General features: G+C 47.6%; 1 protein-coding gene across 4 annotated transcripts in view; it reads right to left on the minus strand.

The window, feature by feature from the left end:
- Positions 1 to 22,871, minus strand: part of LOC144145928 (carbonic anhydrase 1-like) — a 139,088-nt gene that overhangs the window by 42,164 nt on the left and 74,053 nt on the right. For all 4 annotated transcript variants that reach the window (XM_077677781.1, XM_077677780.1, XM_077677779.1 and 1 more), the window contains exons 2-3: positions 5,000 to 5,035; positions 369 to 551 (exon numbers count right to left, since the gene is read on the minus strand). In XM_077677781.1, coding sequence (XP_077533907.1) covers positions 369 to 551; positions 5,000 to 5,035 — 219 coding nt within the window. The remainder of the gene's footprint in view (positions 1 to 368; positions 552 to 4,999; positions 5,036 to 22,871) is intronic.

Genomic DNA, 22,871 nt, shown 5'->3' on the forward strand with positions numbered 1-22,871 from the left:
GCTTTTTCTTACGCGTTAAAAAGATATCAGACGAATACACGACGCGGTAGCGTCAATGTGGCATGCTGCTGAAACCAAGCTTCGAGCAATCATATCGAACTAATTGGATGTAAAGGACAAGTCTTCACTAAACCGCAGCAAGTATTACAGGATTTTGTAGTCTGCGTCGTAAGAAGGGCTTAGATATAACAAAAAAAACTAGAAATTCCGCCAAGTTACATATCGTGCCAACAACGCTTTCGCAATGTTCCACTCAAAATCGACACAACGGTTCAGCATCTGCGTCCACCAAATGCCTGCGGAACCTCACGCATGCACTATATGCGCGAATGAACGGGTATGAGAGAGCTGCGTTCCCGCGTGTATACCTGTGTGTCCATTGTTGACGATGTAGGGATTGTAGAGCTCCTCGTTGTAGCCGCTGTACCTGATCTCGCCCAGCGAGGGGTCGAACTCGGAGTACCGGTCGTCGAAGTCCACCGGCGACTGGAACTTCCCGCCGCACTGGTTGATGTTGGGGCTGGTGTCCACGGCCGCCCAGTTGTGCGGACCTGAGGGGGGCGAGCGAGGCGCGTGGCACAATCTCCGAGAAGAAAGAACCTTGTTGGCAACTAAGGCAAGTTCCGCTTCTCAGTAGTGCTAGAGTTACGTTTACGTATACCGCGACTGAAATGGACAGCACGTGTTTGTGGAAGAGGAAAGGATGAGGAGACAATCTTTGGAGGAGGAGGAGGAGGAGGAGTAGGAGGAGGAGGAGGAGGAGGATTAATAATGAATGCCTCTATGGATCAGTTGGCCTTAGGAAAGATACCTTATACCAGGGCCCCCATAACTCTTTAGAGAACTGCGATGAACCAGGGTAGGAACGCTAAAAAAGGAGGGAAGGAACGGAGGATGATGACGAAGTAGAAATTGTGAAGTAAGTAGACATTTAGTTAAGTTTAGGCCGATCTGTACCAAGACTGTGCCTTTTTCCAGTTCCATTTAGCTTGTGCCTGTTACGAAAAATTACCAGCACCATTGCAAAAACGGACTTGAAATTGCGGCGAGAGCCCTTCTACCTCGTTCCAGAAAGAGCGCCATTTGTGAAATTTGCACCCAGGCTATAAGTGACACTATTTTTGCGTCTGTTTAGTGCTGCTGAAATGACTGCGGACAAGTGCAGAAACTTGCTGGTACCACAAATTTTGAACAAACCCATTTTATCCTGAAAGTGGGCTAATTCTCTGCAATTGTGTGAAATAATGTCAGCCTCACCGGTGATTGACCTTGACCACAGAAACAACACCCAAAAGCAAACCGCGAACTTCACTCTCTTGTCCACGTTGTGCCCACTACCGCTCAGCGGATAAATTAAGCGGTGAGGGCCTTCCAACTTAAATCTTTTTAATCGCCGCCTAAGAAACGAGAGGAAACAATACTTAGCGCCGTTTCCCAGACAAACAGCCATTAAACCTTCCAGGAGAATAGGTCACTGGTAAGAATCGCATGATTATAACCACCATATGAGACACCATGTTCTTTTATTTAATGTAATTTGAGCTGCGATGTCTTCTACATCAATTTCTTCCACTACATCAATGCCACTCGTTCCCCATACCTAATGATTACTCCTAAGATCCGTAGAAGAGTTGGTGCTGGGTCTGTCGTTACATTGAAGAACGACGGAACCCAGCCTTGAAGTCGCGTACACAAGGAAATAGCAGGACAACAACACCCAGCGGGTGCGTTGTCCTACGCGTTTCCAAGGCTGTGTTCCGTCGTCCTAACAAGCTTCCTTCCTTCCACAACACATTGTGTTCTCCTACTATTCAATCGTTTACCTAGTTTTAAAATAATAAACCGGCACGAACTCGCGATCTCGTAGCGCAGCTCTCCGCAAATTCCAGCTGCGGCAAGACGAGGAAGCCGACTGTGCTTCAAGCGAGCCCTTGGCCAAAGAGAAACAGAGACTCTGACGCAATCGCGGCTGTGCGGGGACCGTCTGTTTCTTTTCGCGGAGTCCCGCAGGTTGACAGAGCTGTTTGCACACTGCCGGAGCGGTAATTTATTTGATCAGCTTGCTCCTCGCCCGTGTAGCTCCGCGCGCCCGAACCGCGGTGCGGACAAGCTTTGGCAATGTTGACCGAGCCGAGCCGCGGCAATGAATTGCGTGTACGTTCCGACACGACTGTAGCTGTGCTGTAGGATTCAATCTATGCGCTGTTTAATTTGTATTTTTTTTCTAATTGGCCAATTCGTGCACTCAAAGTGACGAAATGCCCCGAAGTGTAGACAGTGCCAATCGCGGACAAACGTACATTATCTGGAAGTATGTAAGTGACGTGCACCCTTTGTCAATAGTTTGTGGGCCAATCCCAAGCCTTCTCGACCAAAAAGAATTCAAAGAATGTGCTTTACCTTTAAATGTCACAAAAATATTTTGAGATAGTGAAACAGAAAGGTGTTTTCTCTAGCTTTCCTGCATAAAATAGTACAGCCTCGAAATTTTTAGCAGCCTGCGCGTTTTAGGCTTGGCCCACAAAATTTTCAACGACTGTACGTTAACACTTCTGACTCAGATAACTCGTGCTCACATAATCTATCGTTTTTGGGGGGATTCATTCATTCACACAATCTTCAGCGAAAGGAATCTATCTGTAGCGTGTCTGCGGTCTCAGAACCAGGCCAATCGAGCATGGCTTGCGACTTTTCTCGCACTTATAACACAGTTTATGTGTAAGTAAGCGCACATCGCGATTGACTCAGACGACAGTTTTTAGAACGCAAGCGTGCCCACGGAATTTTTTTCTTCATGACACTAACCCCGCGAAGCAGCTTTTACGAAACGAACGTTAAGTGACTGCTTAAGAAAACTAATGTGAACACCATACTATATTCAGCGTGATTAAACGTACCGACACAAAGTATCGAACATGATACAAGAGGAAGAAACTATTATAGCGAGAAGCTATCGAATTTGTTAATACCAAACGGACAAATGGTAATGAGAGGTTTGTGAGGGACAAGGTACTGCCGCGATTTTTACCAACCGTGCACAGTCGTCAGAACACTTGTTTATAACACTCGAGTCACCTGCTCCGGACTGCAACGGAGCCATTTGCGGAGGTGAAAGAGCCTGTTTTGAGACCGCTAACATATGGCAGGCATCGCCCGATTCACGCGATAGTCGCCTCTTTTCTCGCTTCGCCCTTCGCCCTGGTTCGGCACCTACTTCCGCCTTGAGAGGCGCTGTCAGCTGCGTCTTGCTAGAGTTCCTGTATATAGCTCCCCTAGGGAAGCAGAATTGCGCGTCAGTCCGCCACCTTTAGTTCTAAAGTCGTGCGGGAAAGACACCCGTCACGCGTGTAGGAACCGCCGCCGTGCCAGTCAACGTTTATAGATACATCTATAAACGTTGGTGCCAGTGGTAGCGGCGGGGAGGAGTCGTCGCATGCGTGTGCCGGCAGCTGCGCGACAGCGCCACTGCGGGGATAGTCGGCTGCTTATCAGCTGAGCGGCCGCCGCTGCCGCCGCCACCGCACCCGCCGCCGGTCACTAGAGCAGAAATGACTGAAACGGTGCAGCACTGAAAGCGGGCTTCACTGTGGCAATGTGGAACCCGTGGCATGTGGCAATCCGACGCGCAACTCTTGCGCTACGCGATATACAGGAACTGTGCGTCTTGCCGAAGGCACAAAAGATGAGCCAACCCGCCTCGGCACGAGCTACGTGAATTTTTCGGGCGCATTACATTCAGTACGTCGCCAATCATTGCGTCATGGTCCTGCCTATCCGCTATAGCGAATATCCGCTATACCTATAGCGAATATCCGCTATAGCGAATAGCGAATATAGCGAATATCCGCTATAGCGAATATCCGCTATACCTCCGTTTAGCGAACACCATAGAACTCTTCGCATTGTACTCGCTGTCATTGATTGATACTTTTAACGCACGAACAACGTGAGCAATAGTTTACGACGATTTCTGTTCCTTTTTGACAAAAAAAAAAGAGAACAGAACTGTTTCATGAAACGTTTGTCTTGAAACTGCTTTGCATATAATCCCAAACGCGTCGAAAAAGTGTTGAAAAAATGTTAAGAAACTGTGTGATACATAACGCCCCTAAAAAAAGCCACCTTGGCTTTCTTTTATGGTATGCGAATGTGCGAACATCACTTTTCGTTTAGCTGTGAAAGCATATGTGTGGGTGGGTAGGTTGCTGCGATTCGGAATCAGCCAATCTTTCACGCGCCTCTTAATGATAGATTGTGGCGACGGGGTTGTGGGAACGCTTCTTTTTTCTTCTAACTGAGCCAGGTAAAGCGTCGTTGATGCTCACTCCTTTCATTAAAAAGAATGAGGTGGACCTCAGAAACTAACGTCCAAGCCCTGAGCAGAAATCATATATATGATGCGCACGATACACACACATCGGATTGGCAGGACGAGATTGAAGGCGCACTGAATATACTGCACCGAAAAATTCACGTAGCTCGTGCCGTGGCGGGGTATCTCATCTTTTGCGTCCTCGGCAGGGCACCGCCGACAGCGCTTCTCACGGCGAAAGTGTACGTGCCAAAACCAAGGCGAAGGTTGAAACAAGAAAAAAGACGGCTATCACGTTACTTGAACGCGTAACGGTTAAAGTGACGGCTATCGCGTTACTTTGGCCGCGTATGCTCATATGTTAGCGATCTCAAAACAGGCACTATCAGCAGGCGTCTCCACTGAAGTCCGGAGCGGGCTGCTGCAGTGTTAAGAACAGGCGTTTTGCCGATTGTACATCTTAAAAAGACACGAAGAAAGCACCGCAGATCGTCACTTTCGGAAAATAGTAACTGACCATTTAGTACACCACTGTAATAGTGGCGGATTACCCAAGCCCCGGAAAAAAATTTCCTTTCTATGGGCCTCAAAAAAAAAAATGATGCCTCGGTTGACTTTATCACCGAGGTTGGCTCTTCTCAATATCCGCTATCGCAATACAGATGAAATCAAGATCACAGCACTTACCAAATTCACCCGAGTATTTCCATTCGGCACAGGCAGCTGCGCAAGAAAAGGAAAGAAACAAAAGATGAAACTATACCTACAACAGTTCTCAGTTAATTTCCTGATTTTCTCTGTTCTCTTATACTGTCTTCCCAATTTCTTCCACACAACATTTAAACATTAAGCTGTGCACAGTGGCCAGGTAGTGTTAATATTTTTTTACACTGATGTTTGGCCTATACTTAGATTTGCTAGGTACAATCTTCAAAGGTCATCATCATCATCTAACGGGGATCCCGCTACTTTGGTTTCGCCCCGCGAGCGAGAACTTGCCTACAAGCAGCCACCTCCTCGTGAGTCGTAATAGGCAAGAAAACGTGCACACGTTATAAGGCCACATGCTTCATTTCGTGAACGAGCGAACATCGTACGCAAGCTTTGCACTACCCACACGGACATGCGAGAGAGAGAGAGAGAGAGAGAGAGAGAGAGAGAGAGAGAGAGAGAGAGAGAGAGAGAGAGAGAGAGAGAGAGAGAGAGAGAGAGAGAGAGAGAGAGAGAGAGAGAGAGAGAGAGAGAGAGAGAGAGAGAGAGTAAATCTTCATTGATGGGGCAGACGCTGGTGTAATGGGTCCCGTCCCGCGGGAGGAACACAATAAGGCTCGAACAGCCTGCATTCGCTTCAACGACAAATTCACTCTCAGCGGTGGCTCAACGGCTTCGAGCTGCCTATCACAGGGTCCCGAGACCGGTAACCAGCTGCGGCGACTGCCTTCGCGACGAAAGCGAAACTCAAAACCGGTCGTGTGTACGCCATTTCGGTGCCACGTTACAGATTCTCCAGATGGTCTATAAATTAGTCAGAAGCAGCTGTCCACTGTACGGCCCACCTTGTATCGAAGAGGCTGTCGGTGCGTGAGCACGAGCTTTTACGTCACCGAGCCTGAGGTATTAGCAGTCATGGGCACGTTAACGAAAAAAAGTAACAGTGTTACAGTTACAGTTACCCGAGCCATAAAAGTAACTGCGTTACACTTACAGTTACAGAGTTCCCAAATGTAACTTGTTACAGTTACAGTTGCTGTGATGCGTTACACTTACAGTTACAGAGTTCCCAAAAGTAACTTGTTAAAGTTACAGTTACCGTGAAAAAGTAACGTCGTTACTTTTTCATTACTGCATAACACTGAGTAATGCATAATAAACTAAGTGACACAGTTTATTTAATAGAAACGCACGAAGGAGCGCGGATAGTCAAAATTGCACTTGGTAAAACCATAGACAAAGGGAAACTCAGGGTGCGGGCAATTAAGCCCAACACGAACAGTTTATGTGCACGCCTCATTTTCTTGCATCCCCTCTTTTGTTGATGCACTATTCGAGCCGGGAAATTTATTTGCAAAACTCGTTGTCACTTAGGACGAGCTGTTTCTCAAAGTTGGCATCCGAGAGGTTCTCCTTTTTCGCTGGTTTAATTTCCAGTTTCTTTTCTTTTTCTTGTTCCCGCTCCACTTAAAACCAAGGTAAAGTTTTAAAGAATCACTTTAAGACCGACCTCCGACCTCGGTTTTCTGCCACGACCTCCTCTCCTAAACTGCGACGGAACTCGTGTTGTGGAAAGACGAAAGGTGGAGAGGATATGGGATAGAAGAAAGGCTGAAAAAAGTGGAAAGCGCGAACTGTACGTCCGCTTTTAACGAGTGGTGTCGTTGGATAATTGTTTATAAAAAAAAGCTGTGGTTGATTCCTCTGTCATAGGAATCGGTAAAACACGAAAGTGAAATGTGCAGCGAAACCGTCCTGCTGGCGGGTCGATTCAGCAAAGGTGCACTGGTCTCATTTCCGCGAAGAATATGACGTCAGTGAAATCTTCGGGTATCGCGGCATAAATTTCGTGTTAAAATATGAAACCCAAAAACGAACAACACTAAGGGCCACATTCTGAGTCCCTCCTCCACTCCATTTTCTCCCTCCACACGGCTGATGGGAGGATTCAACAATACTTATGCATGGGGAAATCGATCTCAAGGTTCTCCTCCACTTTAAGCTCGAGTGGAAAATGAGTCAGAATATCAGGGTGAGTATAACGTTTTCTTTAGTACTAAAGGTTGCTTCCCTGCAAGAATACCCCGTGTGCAGGGGTGCACCCTTTACAGGCAGCTTGCTTCGTTGCATTGGCGTCACTTCCGTGACGGATATGGCGTCAGCGAAACCTTTGTGTATCCAGGAATAACACACTTTCGTGTTAAAAAACGAAAGTAACTGTAACGGTATTTCCTGCTACTGTTACTGTGTAAAGAAGTAACAGTGTTACAGTTACAAGCTCTTCCAAGTTAAAAGTAACTAGTTAAAATTAAATGTTGCTGTCAAAAGTAACTGTTTACCGGTAACGCGTTACTATCAACTAGTTACTGCCCAATACCGGTACGTTTTAACGTGCTCTGAATGTCCTCTAGCTAGCCTGTTTTCCTAGATGCGGCCAACGCGTCCCGCGACCTGGCCGCTTACCATCACAACACGTTAGCTACTCATCCCCGGGGCCAGGTAAATTTGTCGACGAAGCCGCGGCTCATGCTGCGCGCTGTTAACCTCCCCTAAAAATAGCCCTCCGCAGGACCCTCCCAAGACGCACCTGTCCCCGGGGGGTACATCGGAGCTGCTCAGACACTCAAGCAAACTCGTGTTATCGACAGTCAGACGCGAGTTCATCCAATTCCACACCCCCGCGAAGAGTGGAACGATGCTACCAATAACATAAGGACAGCGAACTGTCGAAGAACTGGCGCGTTTACATCTCCACAAGTTGCTTTTAGGGCGGATCAAAATAAACCATCTTGGAAATAAACCGTGCCTTTCCGCAGCGGCCTGCGGAAACTGTTTATAGCAAGGGCGACCCGCAGACAGATCCCCCGAGCGATCAGCGGCCGATTCAAGCGTTTGAATTGCGCGCGCCTCCCGCCTCAGAATAGTCTCGGCTCCCCGCATTCCGGCGTTTATTCAAGGGGCCGTAGCAGCAGCAGCAGCGGCAGTCGGTTCGTTGTCCCGGGAGACTCCGAAGAGCGAACGGCTGTCCCCCTTTTGAACAGGCATGCGTGAGCTTGTTGGCCTGCTTTAAGCTCGTTGCGCCCAAGTACAAAGACTTCTTTGTCTAAATCGCTAACGAGTCGCTTGTCAACCGCTCCAGCTTAAACGGTTCCCGTGTAAAGGGAGGAGAAGGAGTTGTCAGCGGCACTCAACAAAAAAAAAAAAAAGAGTAGCACACAGGGGACTGCAAAGATTATTATTCGATTTTTGCGAGGACTGTCTGAAACGGTTAAAAACAAGGCGTATTGAATGCCGCGATTCGCTCGGTTTTGCAGGCTTCAACAAAGTTGAAAAAGATGCGCTGTTGGAGGGAGCGAGGAACCCTGCTTCAACACACGCCGTCTTTATTTATCAGACTGCAAGGCAATAATTAGTTATCCAACGAACGCTCTCTGTCCACACTTATCCTTGCCTGCACCATTTCTATTTTTAATGTGATAATTTGCTCTCTGGCATAAATTACCGCATTTTACAAATACAGGTTGGCTCCCGTTTCTCGGAGGAAGGTCAGAAGGAAATAGTGAGGAGGAGGAAAAGGAGGAGGGCGGTGATTCATCCGTTCAATCCTTCCCAACGTTAGTTAGGAGCGGTATGACTACCATTGCCGCTTACGGAGGGTATTTAAATTTTCCGCTCATCACTGCGCACCTGGGAAACCCCCGGTTATGAGGAAGAGGTCGTTACGACGACGACGGCGATACGTTGTGACGGACGTGAAGAAGGTGCAGCCTCTTCCGCAACTGGTTATCGAACTCATGACCTCGTGAACGACAACACAACGTCTCAGCAGAGTGCTGCCCGTGGCCACCACGATAAAGACCAGGACGGAGTTGTGGAGGAGGATTGACTTAGCCACAAGGCCCTACTTTCATAAGGGCCACGCATATGTATACCATTCAGTGAGTGATAGGCGAACTCAGCCGTACGTGTGCTCGACAGTAGGGAGGTCGGAGACATAACAACAGCAGTGTAGCATTAACAACTCCCGGGAGCATTTAAACACTGCGTTTAATTGGGGGAGTGGTGTAAGTCGATTTTTCAACATTCAACGAAAGATTGAAATGACGAACGGTACGGGTTTTCCCGGCAGCGTGCACCCGTTCCAGCAACCTGGAGAGGGTACTTCACTGCGATCCCGAAAGCGAAGCATGAAAGCCGTCTTTATGAAGACGGAAATGGGGAATCCGAGTGTAAACGATTTTTTATCGGTGCATTTTAACATACAAACGCGTTAGCATTCGTAAATGAAACACTGTGATGACGCATTATCTCCCAGCGGGCTTAACAAAAAGCTGTTATCAGCCTAAAGCGAGTTTTGTAAAAGCATTATAACACGCACAAAAAAAAAACTGTGGTTGATTCCTCTGCCATAGGAGTCAGTAAAACACGAAAGGGAAATGTGCAGCGAAATCTGCAGCTGAGCATGATTAGCGGGTCGGCGGCTGTCTTGTGGGTGTGCTTGGCGAGTGACGTCCTGCTGGTGGGTCGCTTCGACAAAGGTGTACTGGTGTTATTTCCGTGACGGCTATGACGCCAGTGAAATCTTCGGGTATCGCGGCATAAAATACTTTCTTGTTAAAATATAATACCCGAACACGAGCAACCCTATGTATAACGTACTCTTTAGTGCTAAAGGTTGCTTCCCCACAAGAAGGCCCTGTTTGCACCATTTACAGGCCGCTTGCTTCGTTGTACTGGCGTCACTTCCGTGACGGATATGACGTCAGCGAAATCTTCATGTATCCGGGAATAAAACACTTTCGTGTTAAAAAATATCACTGAGACGTGAATCTTTCGGCTGTGTGCGTGTGATGATGCCTCGGATCGCACCTACAATGACACTAAACATAAAACAAAAATCTGTGTAGAGCTTCCAGGGTCTTGGCGTGCGTTCGCCCTCGCCAAGACCCTGTTAAGAACACGCTTTTGCGATGCGCTTGGTGAAGGTGGTCTCAAAGCGCCGCTGACGAAGAGAGGCCGACGAAGAACGGATGACCATTGCATCTGTTGCCAGCAAGCCCATTTTATCCATGGGATGTGTACGTTAACAGATTTTTAGTTGTTTTCTTATTTACAGATGGCGCATCAAAAAATATAATTAAGCTTCACCATTCTCCTGATGGGAACCGCCCTCAGCGTTGTTCAACAAGTCGAGCATTTGAAGTTTGCGGTAGTGTGGTGTGTGTATGCGTGTGCGTGTGTGAAAATACCAATTCTACCATACAGCAAACGCTTTTGTACATCACACGCACGCACACACACACATGGGCACACGTAAGAAAGTTCTGCTCCGTGTTTGCCTCGCTTGTGGTCAGTCACACAGCGTACTGTTCAATGAGGAATGGTGACGAAATAGCTGCTGATGGCGCTGGAGCATCTAATGAGATTATAAGTCATATCTCATTTTTACTTCTTTCTTCGTTGCAAAATTTCTGCTTATAACCTCGGAATACGCCCAAAGAGCCAACCACTAAACAACGAATCCTTATTCGCTTAAATTGCGTCATTCCTGTATACATTTCTTTTGACCATTTGTTCAACCTCGAAGTAAGCGAACCGTTTTTTTTTTGTTATTACACCGAAGTTCTCTTAAAACTTCTTCGAAATCGCATGACGAATTGCTCTTATCTAAATTCGCGCCCTCCGTTCTTTCTTCATTTTTTTTCCTACCATACATACTCTACATTTATCTCAATAGTAACGTCTAAAATATGATATCTTTTAAGCAGAGCTGTTTACATGCGTAGCATTATCCAACCTTTAACCAGAGGAGGCAGAAAAAGAATGAAAGAAAAAACCGGCACGAACAGTCGGCGCGCATTGGCACAACTTTAATGCGCACTTACGTATATAAAGAAAAGCCATGGCGAATCTTATTGGGTAATCTTCAAGGCTATCCAGCCTGTTTTTTGCATTTCAAGAAGTGACACGTAAAGTACGCATTGGGTTAAGTTTAGTACTTCCTCGAAATGTGCACCTTTATACGAGCGATGGGTGGCCGGCGAACGTTTTCTTCTCTCTCTCTCTCTTTGGGATACCTGTTGAGCGGGTGTGTAGTTGCAATCGTGGTTGATGTGCCAGACAGGATATAGTGCGTTTGCTCATGTGTTCGTTCTTCGTCTGTATACCCTCGCCTGTTCGCGTGTGTGCGGGAGAGCACTCAGTTCCCAATCCACGGAACCCTCGCGATAGGTATCGAATGCACGAGGCAATATGCCTGCGTGAGAATGGAGTGCCACGCGTGCGTCCTACAGATCCAAGGGCGGCCCTGGCGAAATTTGTTTACTTAAAAAAGAAACGAGTTTTAAAAAAAAAGGTAATAAAGATAGCGGACAGGTTTCTTTCGGTTTTGCTTAATTTTTCTCTAACCGGATTAGCATGTTTTGATGAAGCAATTGGCACGAATCGGAAAAGCGCGGTCAGCCACGTGTAACACGAGTGTATACATCCCGCGGCAAAAAAGATTGTCGCCCGGCTTCCTTGTTAATAAATAGCTTATTTTTCGCGGCAGCGCCGTATACATACTCGCGGCAGGCGTGGCGATTGTTATGAAAGCAACTTAGCTCGTTAGCACGGCTGCGTCGGGCATGCATAAGTGTGTGTAAATATGTATCCTTGACACAACGCATACAAAAACGTGAAGCTTATAAGCGGTCGGATGGCATTTTGCAGAGACTGGAACGTCAAATTTGAACTGAAATGTTACCGTTTCCCAACGCAATCTGAGTGCACAAAATAGAACGTATCGTAGTGAGGGGAAAAACCCCAGTCTCTTAATAAAGACCGGCTTTCTGACCAAATTAATTCCTCCCGCGTTCTATGCAGGCCCAAGACAGGAAAGAAGTAGGAAATAAAAAAAAATCATGATGGACTCGCTAATCAAACACGAAGTCCCTTCATGCGTGCGTCGGCATGCATCTGCGCTCTCAAATTTTAGGCGCGAAGACGCTTCACGGCTGTTAACGTGTTCATACAAATTAATGAACGCGCATATTAGGCTTTAATATCTAACGAAGCCGCGCGTGCTCAATTATCACAGGGAACAAAACACCTCGGGGCAGAATGACGTCACCACGTGAAGCCCCACGGGGCGGCTGGGCGTGTGTAGCATCAGACAGCGTGTCGACTGAGCCAGGGGAGAGCGACGAGTACGTTGCAGGTCGCACGTCGACCGCGCAAGTTCCCGTTTTTAGTGAAGCAGCTGTGACCAGGCATAAAAGGCGCCGAGGTCACGATTTTTTGCTGCTTGTTGTTGGCTGGATGGCGTCCGGAAGCTACAGGCTGTTGAAATTGCGTTGTGCTACATATGCAACATAGCCACCCACCCCTAACTTAGCCCCCCCCCCCTCCCTCCCCTCCCTCCCCCCCTCCCCCCTCCCCCTCTCTCTCTCTCTCTCTCTCTCTCTCTCTTGCTCTCATCTGGCCAGCCATGAGTATCAGGAGCAGTGCATAAAGGTACGTTAGTTGAACGTACCTAGAGAAGAGAGAGAGAATAAACTTTAATGAAATCGAGGAGTGAAGAGAATGAATTCACAACTTTGTGACTTCCTCTCGCACTACAACGCCGTTCAGAAAAACGTGACGCAACACGGCGCTGATTTCCACCTCGTGTAAGCGCGGCTATTTATTAATGTCTTCAAGTCGTACGCGTCGTCATAAAATACTGGCTCTGCACCTCTTTCTAGACAAACGCAATTGCATAATTTACCTTATCCTGTGTCCTTCGTAACGCATGTGTCCTTCGTAACGTGATTAGGAAGTTACATCTCGCTATGGTTGCGCTTTCAGTCTTCGACCTTGCAATTGACCACAAAAGTACAGTTCGTGTTATTACAATGATGCAGTGAAAATGCGTTCTGTTAACTCAGGAAGCGTTCCTCGGAGCCGCCGCCTCCCGTTTATTTACTCCACGCATGCAGAGAGCCCTCTTGAAATGGCTGCACCATTTGCATAATCTATAGAGCTGGTATCTCAATGCAACGGCATGCGATAGTATTTTCAATACCTGCATACCGCGCCGATTTGAGCGGACCAGTGCACGGCGGGGCTACTATACTGTGACGTAAAGCGACGATTGGTTGCGCCAGTGGGCGGAGTTTAACTCTCTCCGTAGTGACAGGGAAAGTGAATTCCGCACGCACCCTAACGAGCAGCCAGTGCAGGTAAGAAACATCGCTCTACCGTCGCTGGGTATTTCACAGTACATGCAGGCGCTGCCGAATGTGAGGCTACGTACGAGGCCTCGAAGGAGACGGACCTTCACAGCTCGGACGAAGGGAGAGAGGCGAAAGGGGAGAATCATCCGTACACACATCTCCCTCTCCGCCGACTCTTGATCCCCCTCCGGCCACCCCATAAGCCGGATACAACGAAACAACAGAGGAAGATGTTCGGGTTCCCTTACGGTTCTCTACTCAGCTACAGTGGTTAACAATTTGCAGCTCGACAGCTAAACAACTGCCTACACGAAACGAAGGGTAAGCAGTGAAGTAATAATTGTAGTGAAAACTGAACGCTACTCCGACGCCCTCAAGCCATACGCGCGCGCCCAAAGCAGGCCGTGACTTCAGTGTTTTCCGTCCTGCCCTGCCCAGCAGGCAAGCATCTCGTTGCTGGCACGTGCGCACTCCTTGCTGGTCGCTCGGCCCCGGCGTCCGTCCGTCCGTCCGTCCGCCGGGGCTGTTGTCGCGCACGCACTGCCGGTATTGCGTTCGCGTCCCTCCTACCCTGGCGGAGGCAGAGCGCTCTCTTACCGGACGTCCTGCCCCGGCGCATGAATCGCCGGGAAAAAACGGCTTCAACCGAAGAATACAAACCGATTGGAAATGTTTGGATAGAAATAACTGAACGGGCTCTGTCGGAGGATGTTTTTAAATCGAAAGCTTCCGTGGTGGGACCGGTGGCGTCCTGTCAAAAAACTAATGCATTTCCCCATAGACCGGCTCATACAGTTTGACCGGCTGGCCGATCAAAAAGCTCTCATGACAGAATAAAGAAGGTCCTAGGGTCTGCATAATTTAACATAAGATGGCTTAAATTGGCTTTCCTGCAATGCATTTATGTTAAGAGGTGAAGTCGACTTTTGAAATGTCGGTGTAAGCTTGGCAGGGTATCGAACCGGTACCGGAACCGAACCGAAAACCGGAACCGAACCCGAATTTTTGCCCGGAACCGGAACTGAACCGGAACAGTATTCTTTCCGCCATTTTGGAACTGAACCCGAACCGGAACGAATCGAAGGAACCGTTCCGAACCGGTTCCGGGGCTTTAAAAATATGATTTCTAGTTTTCCATTTCGGTCCCTACCTTTGCCACTCGCCAGACAGAACCATGAAATATTTTGCATAGTCTGCAGTTCCCAAGGCCCATCATGTTCTCTTCTTACTATTGCCATCAATTTAATGTAAACTTGTCCGTATATACTATCAGTTTGCGTTAGGTACTGCCCATCTCTCCCAATTCTCCTTTACATTTAGCATAACCAAAGTTAGAACGCATATTCCGAGGCAGCACATCATGGAATATTCTTCATGGTTTCTATCTGCATTCTATTTAAAATCGTGTAAAGTTTTTAATGCGTTGTTAATTCGCATGCATCCCTGTCCGCTTGTGAAGGCCTTCAGGGACACCATCAACAATAAATCCATATATTCCACCTATTTTAGTTTGAATGGGCAGTTATATACAAACAGCACTGAGACACAAACACTCGTAGTTCTCAAAGTTAACTTCACTTCTGCTTGTATACAGTGCCGTTGTGTCATTTGGTTACTGCTGTAAGAGAACATGTGATATAAAAAATGGGGGATTCTAATTTACACTTTTAAACTATATTTGATAGCAATTTCATGTTATCTTGAATCTGCTCAGCCTTAAACTTTAAAGGCGGGTGGATTTAAGTCGAATAATGCGGGTTAGCGGGTAGACTGGGGTGGATTAGTTAGGTGAGTGAATGAGCTAATGTGGATTAGTTGGACTGGTGTGTTGATTAATTTGGATTCCAGGAACTAGCGAGTCAGTTAAGGCAGATTAGACGGTGGGACCACACATGATATCTTTGGGGTCTTTGGCATTTGGAAATTTTGCAGCATTCTCCTTCTCGACCAATCACGAAATTTTGTCAAGCACAAGTAGCCGCAAAGTTATGTGACAACCACCTGAACGCTATCAAAATTCTTTCCTTATGCCCATATTGCACTGTTATGTTGTTTCTATATTAAAATTACCATCTCGCACAAAAGTTTATAACTAATTGCCTAATGCGTATTTTATATTCATCAAAGGGTTTTCAAAACGTGTATATATATGAGGTGCGACACTTGGAAAGAAACTAAACTGAAAGAAAAAAAGGGAGGAATGATCAACTGGTTTGATGCAAGAGACGTCCGATAGCATTCTTCAATACCTTCTCTTTCTTTGTGCTACCATTCTGCAGCCTCCCACAGGTGTAGCATCTCAACCCCCGAACACAGCCCCCTTCAAGCTAAGGAAGCGGCGCCAAAACTCTTATAACAGAGTCTTAGCAGGCGTGGCCCAACTTTGCCAACGATCGATTGCATCTTACAGCAGTTCCAATGATCAATCGGAGACCAACAACGAGACAGTCACGATTGTATGGGCACCAGCTCATACTGGCATATCTGGCAAACAAGATCACCAACCTCGTGGCTTGAGATTTGACCCGCTTAGCCAGCTGATCAAGCCGGGCCCGAGTGCATGCATCCTGCAGTCACAGACCAGGAAGTTACTCAGAACTATAGCCTCTTCCGTAGAACGTATTCCTCCCAGCACATATCGCTACCGATTAACCAGGAAAGAATACTCCGCGCCCTGCGGGCATACTCCTTCCCACACACCACCAGACTCCACCTCTTTGACGGGACACAGCTCTCTCAATTTCGTCGCTTGTGTGGAGAGCCTGGGAACCTCATACACATAGTAGGCGGCTGCGACAAGTGTACCGTAGATCCACCCAACCTCCACGTTTCCATATAGATTTGGGAGACAGCCATGACCAGCTCCGGCCTTCAAGATCAGTTGCTCTTGATGGAAACGGCTGTCGATTCGGCCCCCTCGAATGAGGACGCCTCTCTGAACCTTTTCCACAATTTAATTAAACTTCATTTTCTCTCTCTCTCTCTACAAGTGATCATTACTGCTGCTTGTGACTTCACTTGGCTATTATCTCTCCTAGAGCCCAATCGCTGTCTCCGGTCGCTGAAGGGCCATTAGAAAGTTCATATCTCCGGTGTTTCCCTATCCAATACCGTCCTATACACGCCGTCCAATGAAACTTTATAGCCGTTCTTTCTTTCCAACAGCTCTGTTAGCAGATAAAAGATCAGCAGAAAGAAATTGCTGTAAATGCCACCTGCCACGCTTGGCAGTCAGAAATTAACGCCGACGCCGGACTGTTTTCTACTTCTAGCACTGCTAATCCTTTCGTGTTGAAGCTAAAGCGCCGTTGAAACTTGGGGTAGATGAAAAGCGTAGCAGACCAACCGATTTATTTACAATGCATATTTTTTTGCCTCATTGTGCGAAAATAGGGGTGCGTGCGTGCGTAACATTTGATCGGTCCAAAAATAGATGGCGGGCGCGTACCATCTCCTGCCCGCCAAAGAGACCGGCCGTTTGCCAGTAAACTACCTGCCCGCCTGCCCGCCTGCCTGCCCGCCTGCCTGCCTGTTTGCCAAGCAGAACATTCTGGTAAGGATGCAGTATTTGGGGACGAGGGGCGGCCCGTCACGAGCTGCCGGGGGGGGGGGGGGAGGTGGGGGGGGAGGGGAGACGCAAAAAAAATTCCCCGCATTTCCCCGAGGGGAAGAATGTGAAAGTGCGAATGCACGAGTTGAATTTGCGCGGTTCGGTAATGTTCGCGAAAGAGAGATCCCACACAGACACACAACTACAAAGAAAGAAAGATGCATTTATTCACAGACACCTATTTGTGTTGTCGTTGTACTTGATTGCTAGAGCGGATCTCAGCTTTGAAATTTCGTGTCAGTACTCCTTTAAGCGGGTGCATTAGCCCTTCTCACGCCCGATTCCTGGCCAATCCCCCACGTGGGTATGTGCCATGTCAGCGGCCAGGCAGCGCGCGCCCATCTCCCCCCGTTGCCAAGGAAGACGAGGAGGTTCCTGGCCAATCCACCACGTGGGTATGTTATGCGGACATCGCCGGTGGACGCAGGTTCAGGGTCGCTTAAGAAGTGCATTCGCACTTAAAATGCCCCACCACGGCGACACTCCAGGGTACCAAAAACGATTGTGGACGGGCGGGTCGTCTGCTTAGTAGGTCGAGGCAAAAGGCAGCCTGCAGGGAGGCTGCTCATTGCCAGAAGATTCTGGTTAGGATGCACAGATGGGGGAGGCGCTGGAGGCACCGGAGCGCTGACCGCTGGCCAGGAGGGTACATATTCGCCTTCGAGAAGACTGTGGCGAGGACGCATTATTTGGAGACGATGTGCGGCCAGTCACCGGTCGGCGAAGGGAGTGGATCATAGGGCGGCACAGCGGTGGCTATGAAGAGCCATGCGTTAGTGCGCAGCACTTAAGCGCCCGCTCCTGTGGTTTCGCGTAGTTTCTCAGCGTCGGCCTCGTTGTAACCGAGAGAACGAAGACGCCACCGAAGATAGAGCGAGAAGGAAAGCGGAGGACGAAAGTATGGCGAAAGTGGGAGGGGAGGGCGAAATTTCCAGACCGCGTGAGACATGCTCCACGGCAGCAACGCCTTACGAGATAACGACAGAGTATACCGCATGCCGTCGTGCATTTGTTGTGGACGCGATCACTTCCTAAGACACAGCAGCTATGCGCCGTCGCCGAGAAGAGTACAGTTCGCGCTGCGCTCAAATTTCGCATTAGCGACTACCGTAATCGTCTGCCATATTTCTTGTTTCCTCAAGAAAACAACTGTGGTGTATAAAATTGCCGTGGTATAAGCCAAGTATAAAATAAAATTAAATCATGAAAATGAACGAACTTAAATTAATAAAGGTAAACTTGCGGCCATAAAGAGCAATGCTTTCTCATTCATACAAATAGTGCCCTTAAGTGCCCCAACGAACCTTTTGTTTAGCTTCAGTTATTGTTGTAATCGTTGACCTATCTGTCACTATTTGGCCCGCATTCGGGAACGTGGGAGGGTCGGAGTACCCTCCACCCGAGGCCGAGGGACGACCCGCAGCGTGCTGGTGGTGACGGTGACTGACCGCGAGCAGCTCTGCTCGTCGGTGTTTATTCGCCAGCCGTGCACAATGTTAAGTGCAATGCACTTCTTAAGCGACCCTGAACCTGCGTCCACCGGCGATGTCCGCATAACATACCCACGTGGGGGATTGGCCAGTTAAGTGCGAATGCACTTCTTAAGTGACCCTGAACCTGCGTCCACCGGCGATGTCCGCATAGCATACCCACGTGGGGGATTGGCCAGGAATCTCCTCGTCTTCCTTGGCAACGGTGGGAGATGGGCGCGCGCTGCCTGGCCGCTGACATGGCACATACCCACGTGGGGGATTGGCCAGGAATCGGGCGTGAGAAGGGCTAATGCACCCGCTTAAAGGAGTACTGACACGAAATTTCAAAGCTGAGATCCGCTCTAGCAATCAAGTACAACGACAACACAAATAGGTGTCTGTGAATAAATGCATCTTTCTTTCTTTGTAGTTGTGTGTGTGTGTGTGATCTCTCTTTCGCGAACATTACCGAACCGCGCAAATTCAACTCGTGCATTCGCACTTTCACATTCTTCCCCTCAGGGAAATGCGGGGAATTTTTCTTTCACACCGAGCCTGGCAGGGCCACCGAACTTAGCAGCCAACGAAAATTGAGGAGGGTTCGGGGGCGCCACATACTCGTCAAACTACCATAGAAAACGTTTTGCAGTAGCTTGTACAGTTAAAGGAGCTATTGAAGACTTTAGATAAACTCGCCGCGGTGGCTCAGGGGCTAAGGCGTTGCGCTGCTAAACACGCAGACGCGGGTTAGATTCCCAGCCGCGGCGGCCGCTTTTCTGATAGACGCGAAACGCGAAAACGCCCGTGTGTACGAGATTTCGGCGGACGTTAAAGATCCCCAGGTGGTCAAAATTAATCCGGAGCCCTCCACTACGGCGCGCCTCATCGTCTGCGTTGCGACGGCACGTTAAACCCTACAATAAATAAATAAATAAATAAATAAATAAATAAATAAATAAATAAATAAATAAATAAATAAATAAATAAATAAATAAATCAACACTTTCGATAAACGCTTTCACCCTTCGGTGCATCTGGAAGCACTGCGAGAACTATAGCAATTGCCAGCACCGAGCAACAGTGCGTGATTTCCTAGTCGCTGCGGATGCAGCTTCCGTTCCTGCTTCGCTTTTGTGGCTTTCTTTTTAAAGTGGCTATGAAATGCGTTCTATTCTGCAACTTAAAGAAAGCCGGAAAATAGCCGCTACACCGCTGTAAGATGTCATTCAGCGGTCGAAGAACGCCAAGACCGGGAAGGAGAGAAAAATATTTTAAGCAAATTTCAAAGTTATCTGTTGAGGAGAGAGCAGTAATTTTTGGCTGAGGCACTTTGCGACCCCTAATCTAAGTACAGGATGTGTTGGTTGACTACTTTCTGCAAGCATTTAGAAAAAAGTTGAAAAAAGTGTTGCAGGGTCGCTTTAGTTTGGCCAAGGCAAAATATTTGCACAAAGAAACATTCATTATGACTTGGTTTTATGCCGCCTTGATAAGGAAACGAAAAACGAGCACAAAAAAATTAACAGAAGAAAACACGCCTGCTTTTTTTCTTCGAACCCGTTTGAACCCGTTTGAACCGGTTCGAACCGGTTCGAACCGGAACGGAATGGTGCTCTGGAACTGAACCCGAACCGAACCCGAAAGGCTTGAACCCGAACCCGAACCGAACCCGAAAAAAGTCCGGTTCGACACCCTGAAGCTTGGTTTGTGTAAGCTGGCTTTCCCGCATTGCCTGTTTTGCAGTGAAGCATAGTTACCTACGGAGGAAGTATGATTAGAGAAAACGGCCTCAACTCTTGCGTTATCAAAAGTATCCCTAAACAAATCAAACGACAATTACCCACCAAGACGACTTTACTGTGAGAAACCGCGCTTCTATTGTGTTAAAACGGTCAGTTGCAAATAGCGAAAAAGGAAAGGTTCTAGGTAAGACAACACGCATCGGCCATGAAGGAGGAGTACAATAGTACACACCTATATCTCATAGAGCACGTATCAGTACACATTTAGATCGTTCGTAGCTGCGTTTGCTTAGTGCGCGAAAAATCGCCGCTTTCGCGCTTCTCTCAAATTTCTTTAGGAAGGGATAATAAAATCTCTATTTCCTTTCGTCTCGATTTTGTTTATTAATAGCACGGTTCTTTTTTGAGTAATACCACACTCCTCTTTACGTTGGCTGGTTTTATGCGGCTTATTTCTGGTATTTGTTTTGTACCTGTCTACGCCATCTAACCCAACTCAGTTCGTTAGTGGCGTTTCAGTGTATACATTACAGCGCACCGACAGCGTTACCTGAACTGTCACTTCACATTGAGGCTTAGAATGTGAATTACTTTACATTTTCAACAGGCATACTCACATCAAATACCGTGCTTTAGCGCTTTATTTATAAGAATCAAAACTGTCGGGACCTGCCTGCCTATGTGTGTATTTTTTTTTTGACTCGGAACGAATGGCTCGCTCTGATTCCAGCACAACGGATGCAGACCAAGTACACAAGGCAACGTGAATAACGCTACCTCGAGCGACCGTTAAAGCAAGGGCGTCGAAGTAGCAGCGTCCTCCGCCGAAAGCCAGCAGTCAGCAAAGACCACCGGTTTCACGGACACGTGGACACGCCTGAAAGATCAGCGAAGAGCAGACGTCTTTGATCTTCGTTTCGCAAGGAACCTATAAGGGCACAAAGGCACCCCAGTAAGTCTTTCCGATACCGCGGTGTGACGTTTAGAAGCCTTTCAGTCGGGATGGTTTCTCGTCGGCAACGAGGACGAAACGGCCTACGCCTCCTTCGCGTCGGCGTGTCCCAAAGTGGTCGGAGCCAATAACTGTCATTACGAGCATTGCGGGTCGATTGCCCCGCATGGTATTCAGTCGTGTAGAGCTTGCAGCGACCACGTGGTGTGCTGCTGTGATCACTACTCGTCTAAGGAGCACGGTCGGCCAGGAACGTCACGAGTAGTGCGTATTTTGACATTATAATATTTCCTTCTGTACCACACAGATTTCGAAAGGACGACGGGAAGGAGACGTCGGCAACAGGCACGGTCGCGTAAGTGCGCATGGACCGAGGAAAGTTGGCCTTCGCTTTGCCACGAAGCGGTCGGCTTTGCTAGAGGTCGCCTCGAGCGCGCTAAATGAACGAGATATGGCCTCAACAACACCTGAATGATCAGGGGGCGCAGTTCTATGTCAACATCGTTCCACACAGCAAAGAGTGGTGGTCTGCATGATTGCTGCGGAGGCCTGCCCGGCTAATAAGGACTAGCTATTTCCGGAGCGGCTCGCTATACCAAATATGTACTTTGAAGCATTCATCCCGAAAACTGCAAATGAGTGGAACCACCTTCCAGCCCCTATCGCCGCTATCACTGACGTCACATTGTTTAAAAAAACCCTCTGTAACCATTTCGCGTAAATTAGCCATTTCAGTTACGCTGTGTTTTCACTTGTTAGTTTATGCTTTTGTGTGTGTGCGTCATTCAAAGACGCAATCATGCCGAACTATGTTCTTACAAGTACCCTGCCTCTGTTTCATATGACGCAGTCTTTCTTTTTATGGTTTTCAGAGTGCCATTGTGTGCATAAATTTTTATCTGCTGCATTTCTTTTCTTGTTTTCTGTACGATGTACGATGTACGATGAAATAAATAAATAAATAAATAAATAAATAAATAAATAAATAAATAAATAAATAAATAAATAAATAAATAAATAAATAAATAAATAAATAAATAATAAGCAGCGAAGGCGGACAGGTCAAGCATTAAGGAACTTCAGGTAACAGAATTGGTACCCCTTCTCAAAACAAGAAGAATTGGTACCACTTCTCAAAACAAGAATAATTGGTACCACTTCTCAAAACAAGAAGGTAGTGCCCCTGTATTATATTCTCTTCTCAGTGGACAAAGTCATTAAAAAGGCAATATAGAGCGGTCGCAAGGCGAATCACGCAGCTGCAGATAAGAAGAAAAAAAAGTGAGAGAAGAGGGGCGGGGGAGGTGTTTTGCCCTAGACATTTCCTGCGTCCAAACACCTTAAAATGCTCTACTAGGGATTCGAATGCAGCAGTAGCTACAATCAGAGTTTGCACCAGTTTCAACAACGCACACCGAACTCGGAAAGGGCGTAGAGACCGACACGAAGCAGCCTCTTCACAGACCGCGTTCCTGCACGCCAGATACGGCTTCCTTTACTTCATTTTTGCTCCAACTCACATCAGAGGTTGCGGGCCATTCGGCAAGACAAAAGGCGCAAGCATCAACACGGAAATTCGCGAAGAAATAGGTGCGATTCCTGTCACTGTAGGCGAGTTGTTCATTAAGAGCTTGATTGTGGGCTAGTTAGTGCATTGCTACTTATAAAACACTGCGCTAAGTTGACATTGACGAAGACGAAGAAGAGCGAGACGCGAGATGCACACATGCGAAAGCGCAACTATCAACTGGCTTTATTTTCAGACCCTATCGGCAATCGTTGGAAAGCTAAGCATAGAAAGATAAATCACTCAAAACCACCACACAAAACCTGGTATGTGTTCAATTGTTGATAATCGTAATCGTTACCTCTTTTTC

Source organism: Haemaphysalis longicornis, unplaced genomic scaffold, assembly GCF_048455015.1.
Source record: "Haemaphysalis longicornis isolate Haplotype H1 unplaced genomic scaffold, Haemaphysalis longicornis Haplotype H1 scaffold_7, whole genome shotgun sequence".
In the NCBI taxonomy this organism is placed as follows: Eukaryota; Metazoa; Arthropoda; class Arachnida; order Ixodida; family Ixodidae; genus Haemaphysalis; species Haemaphysalis longicornis.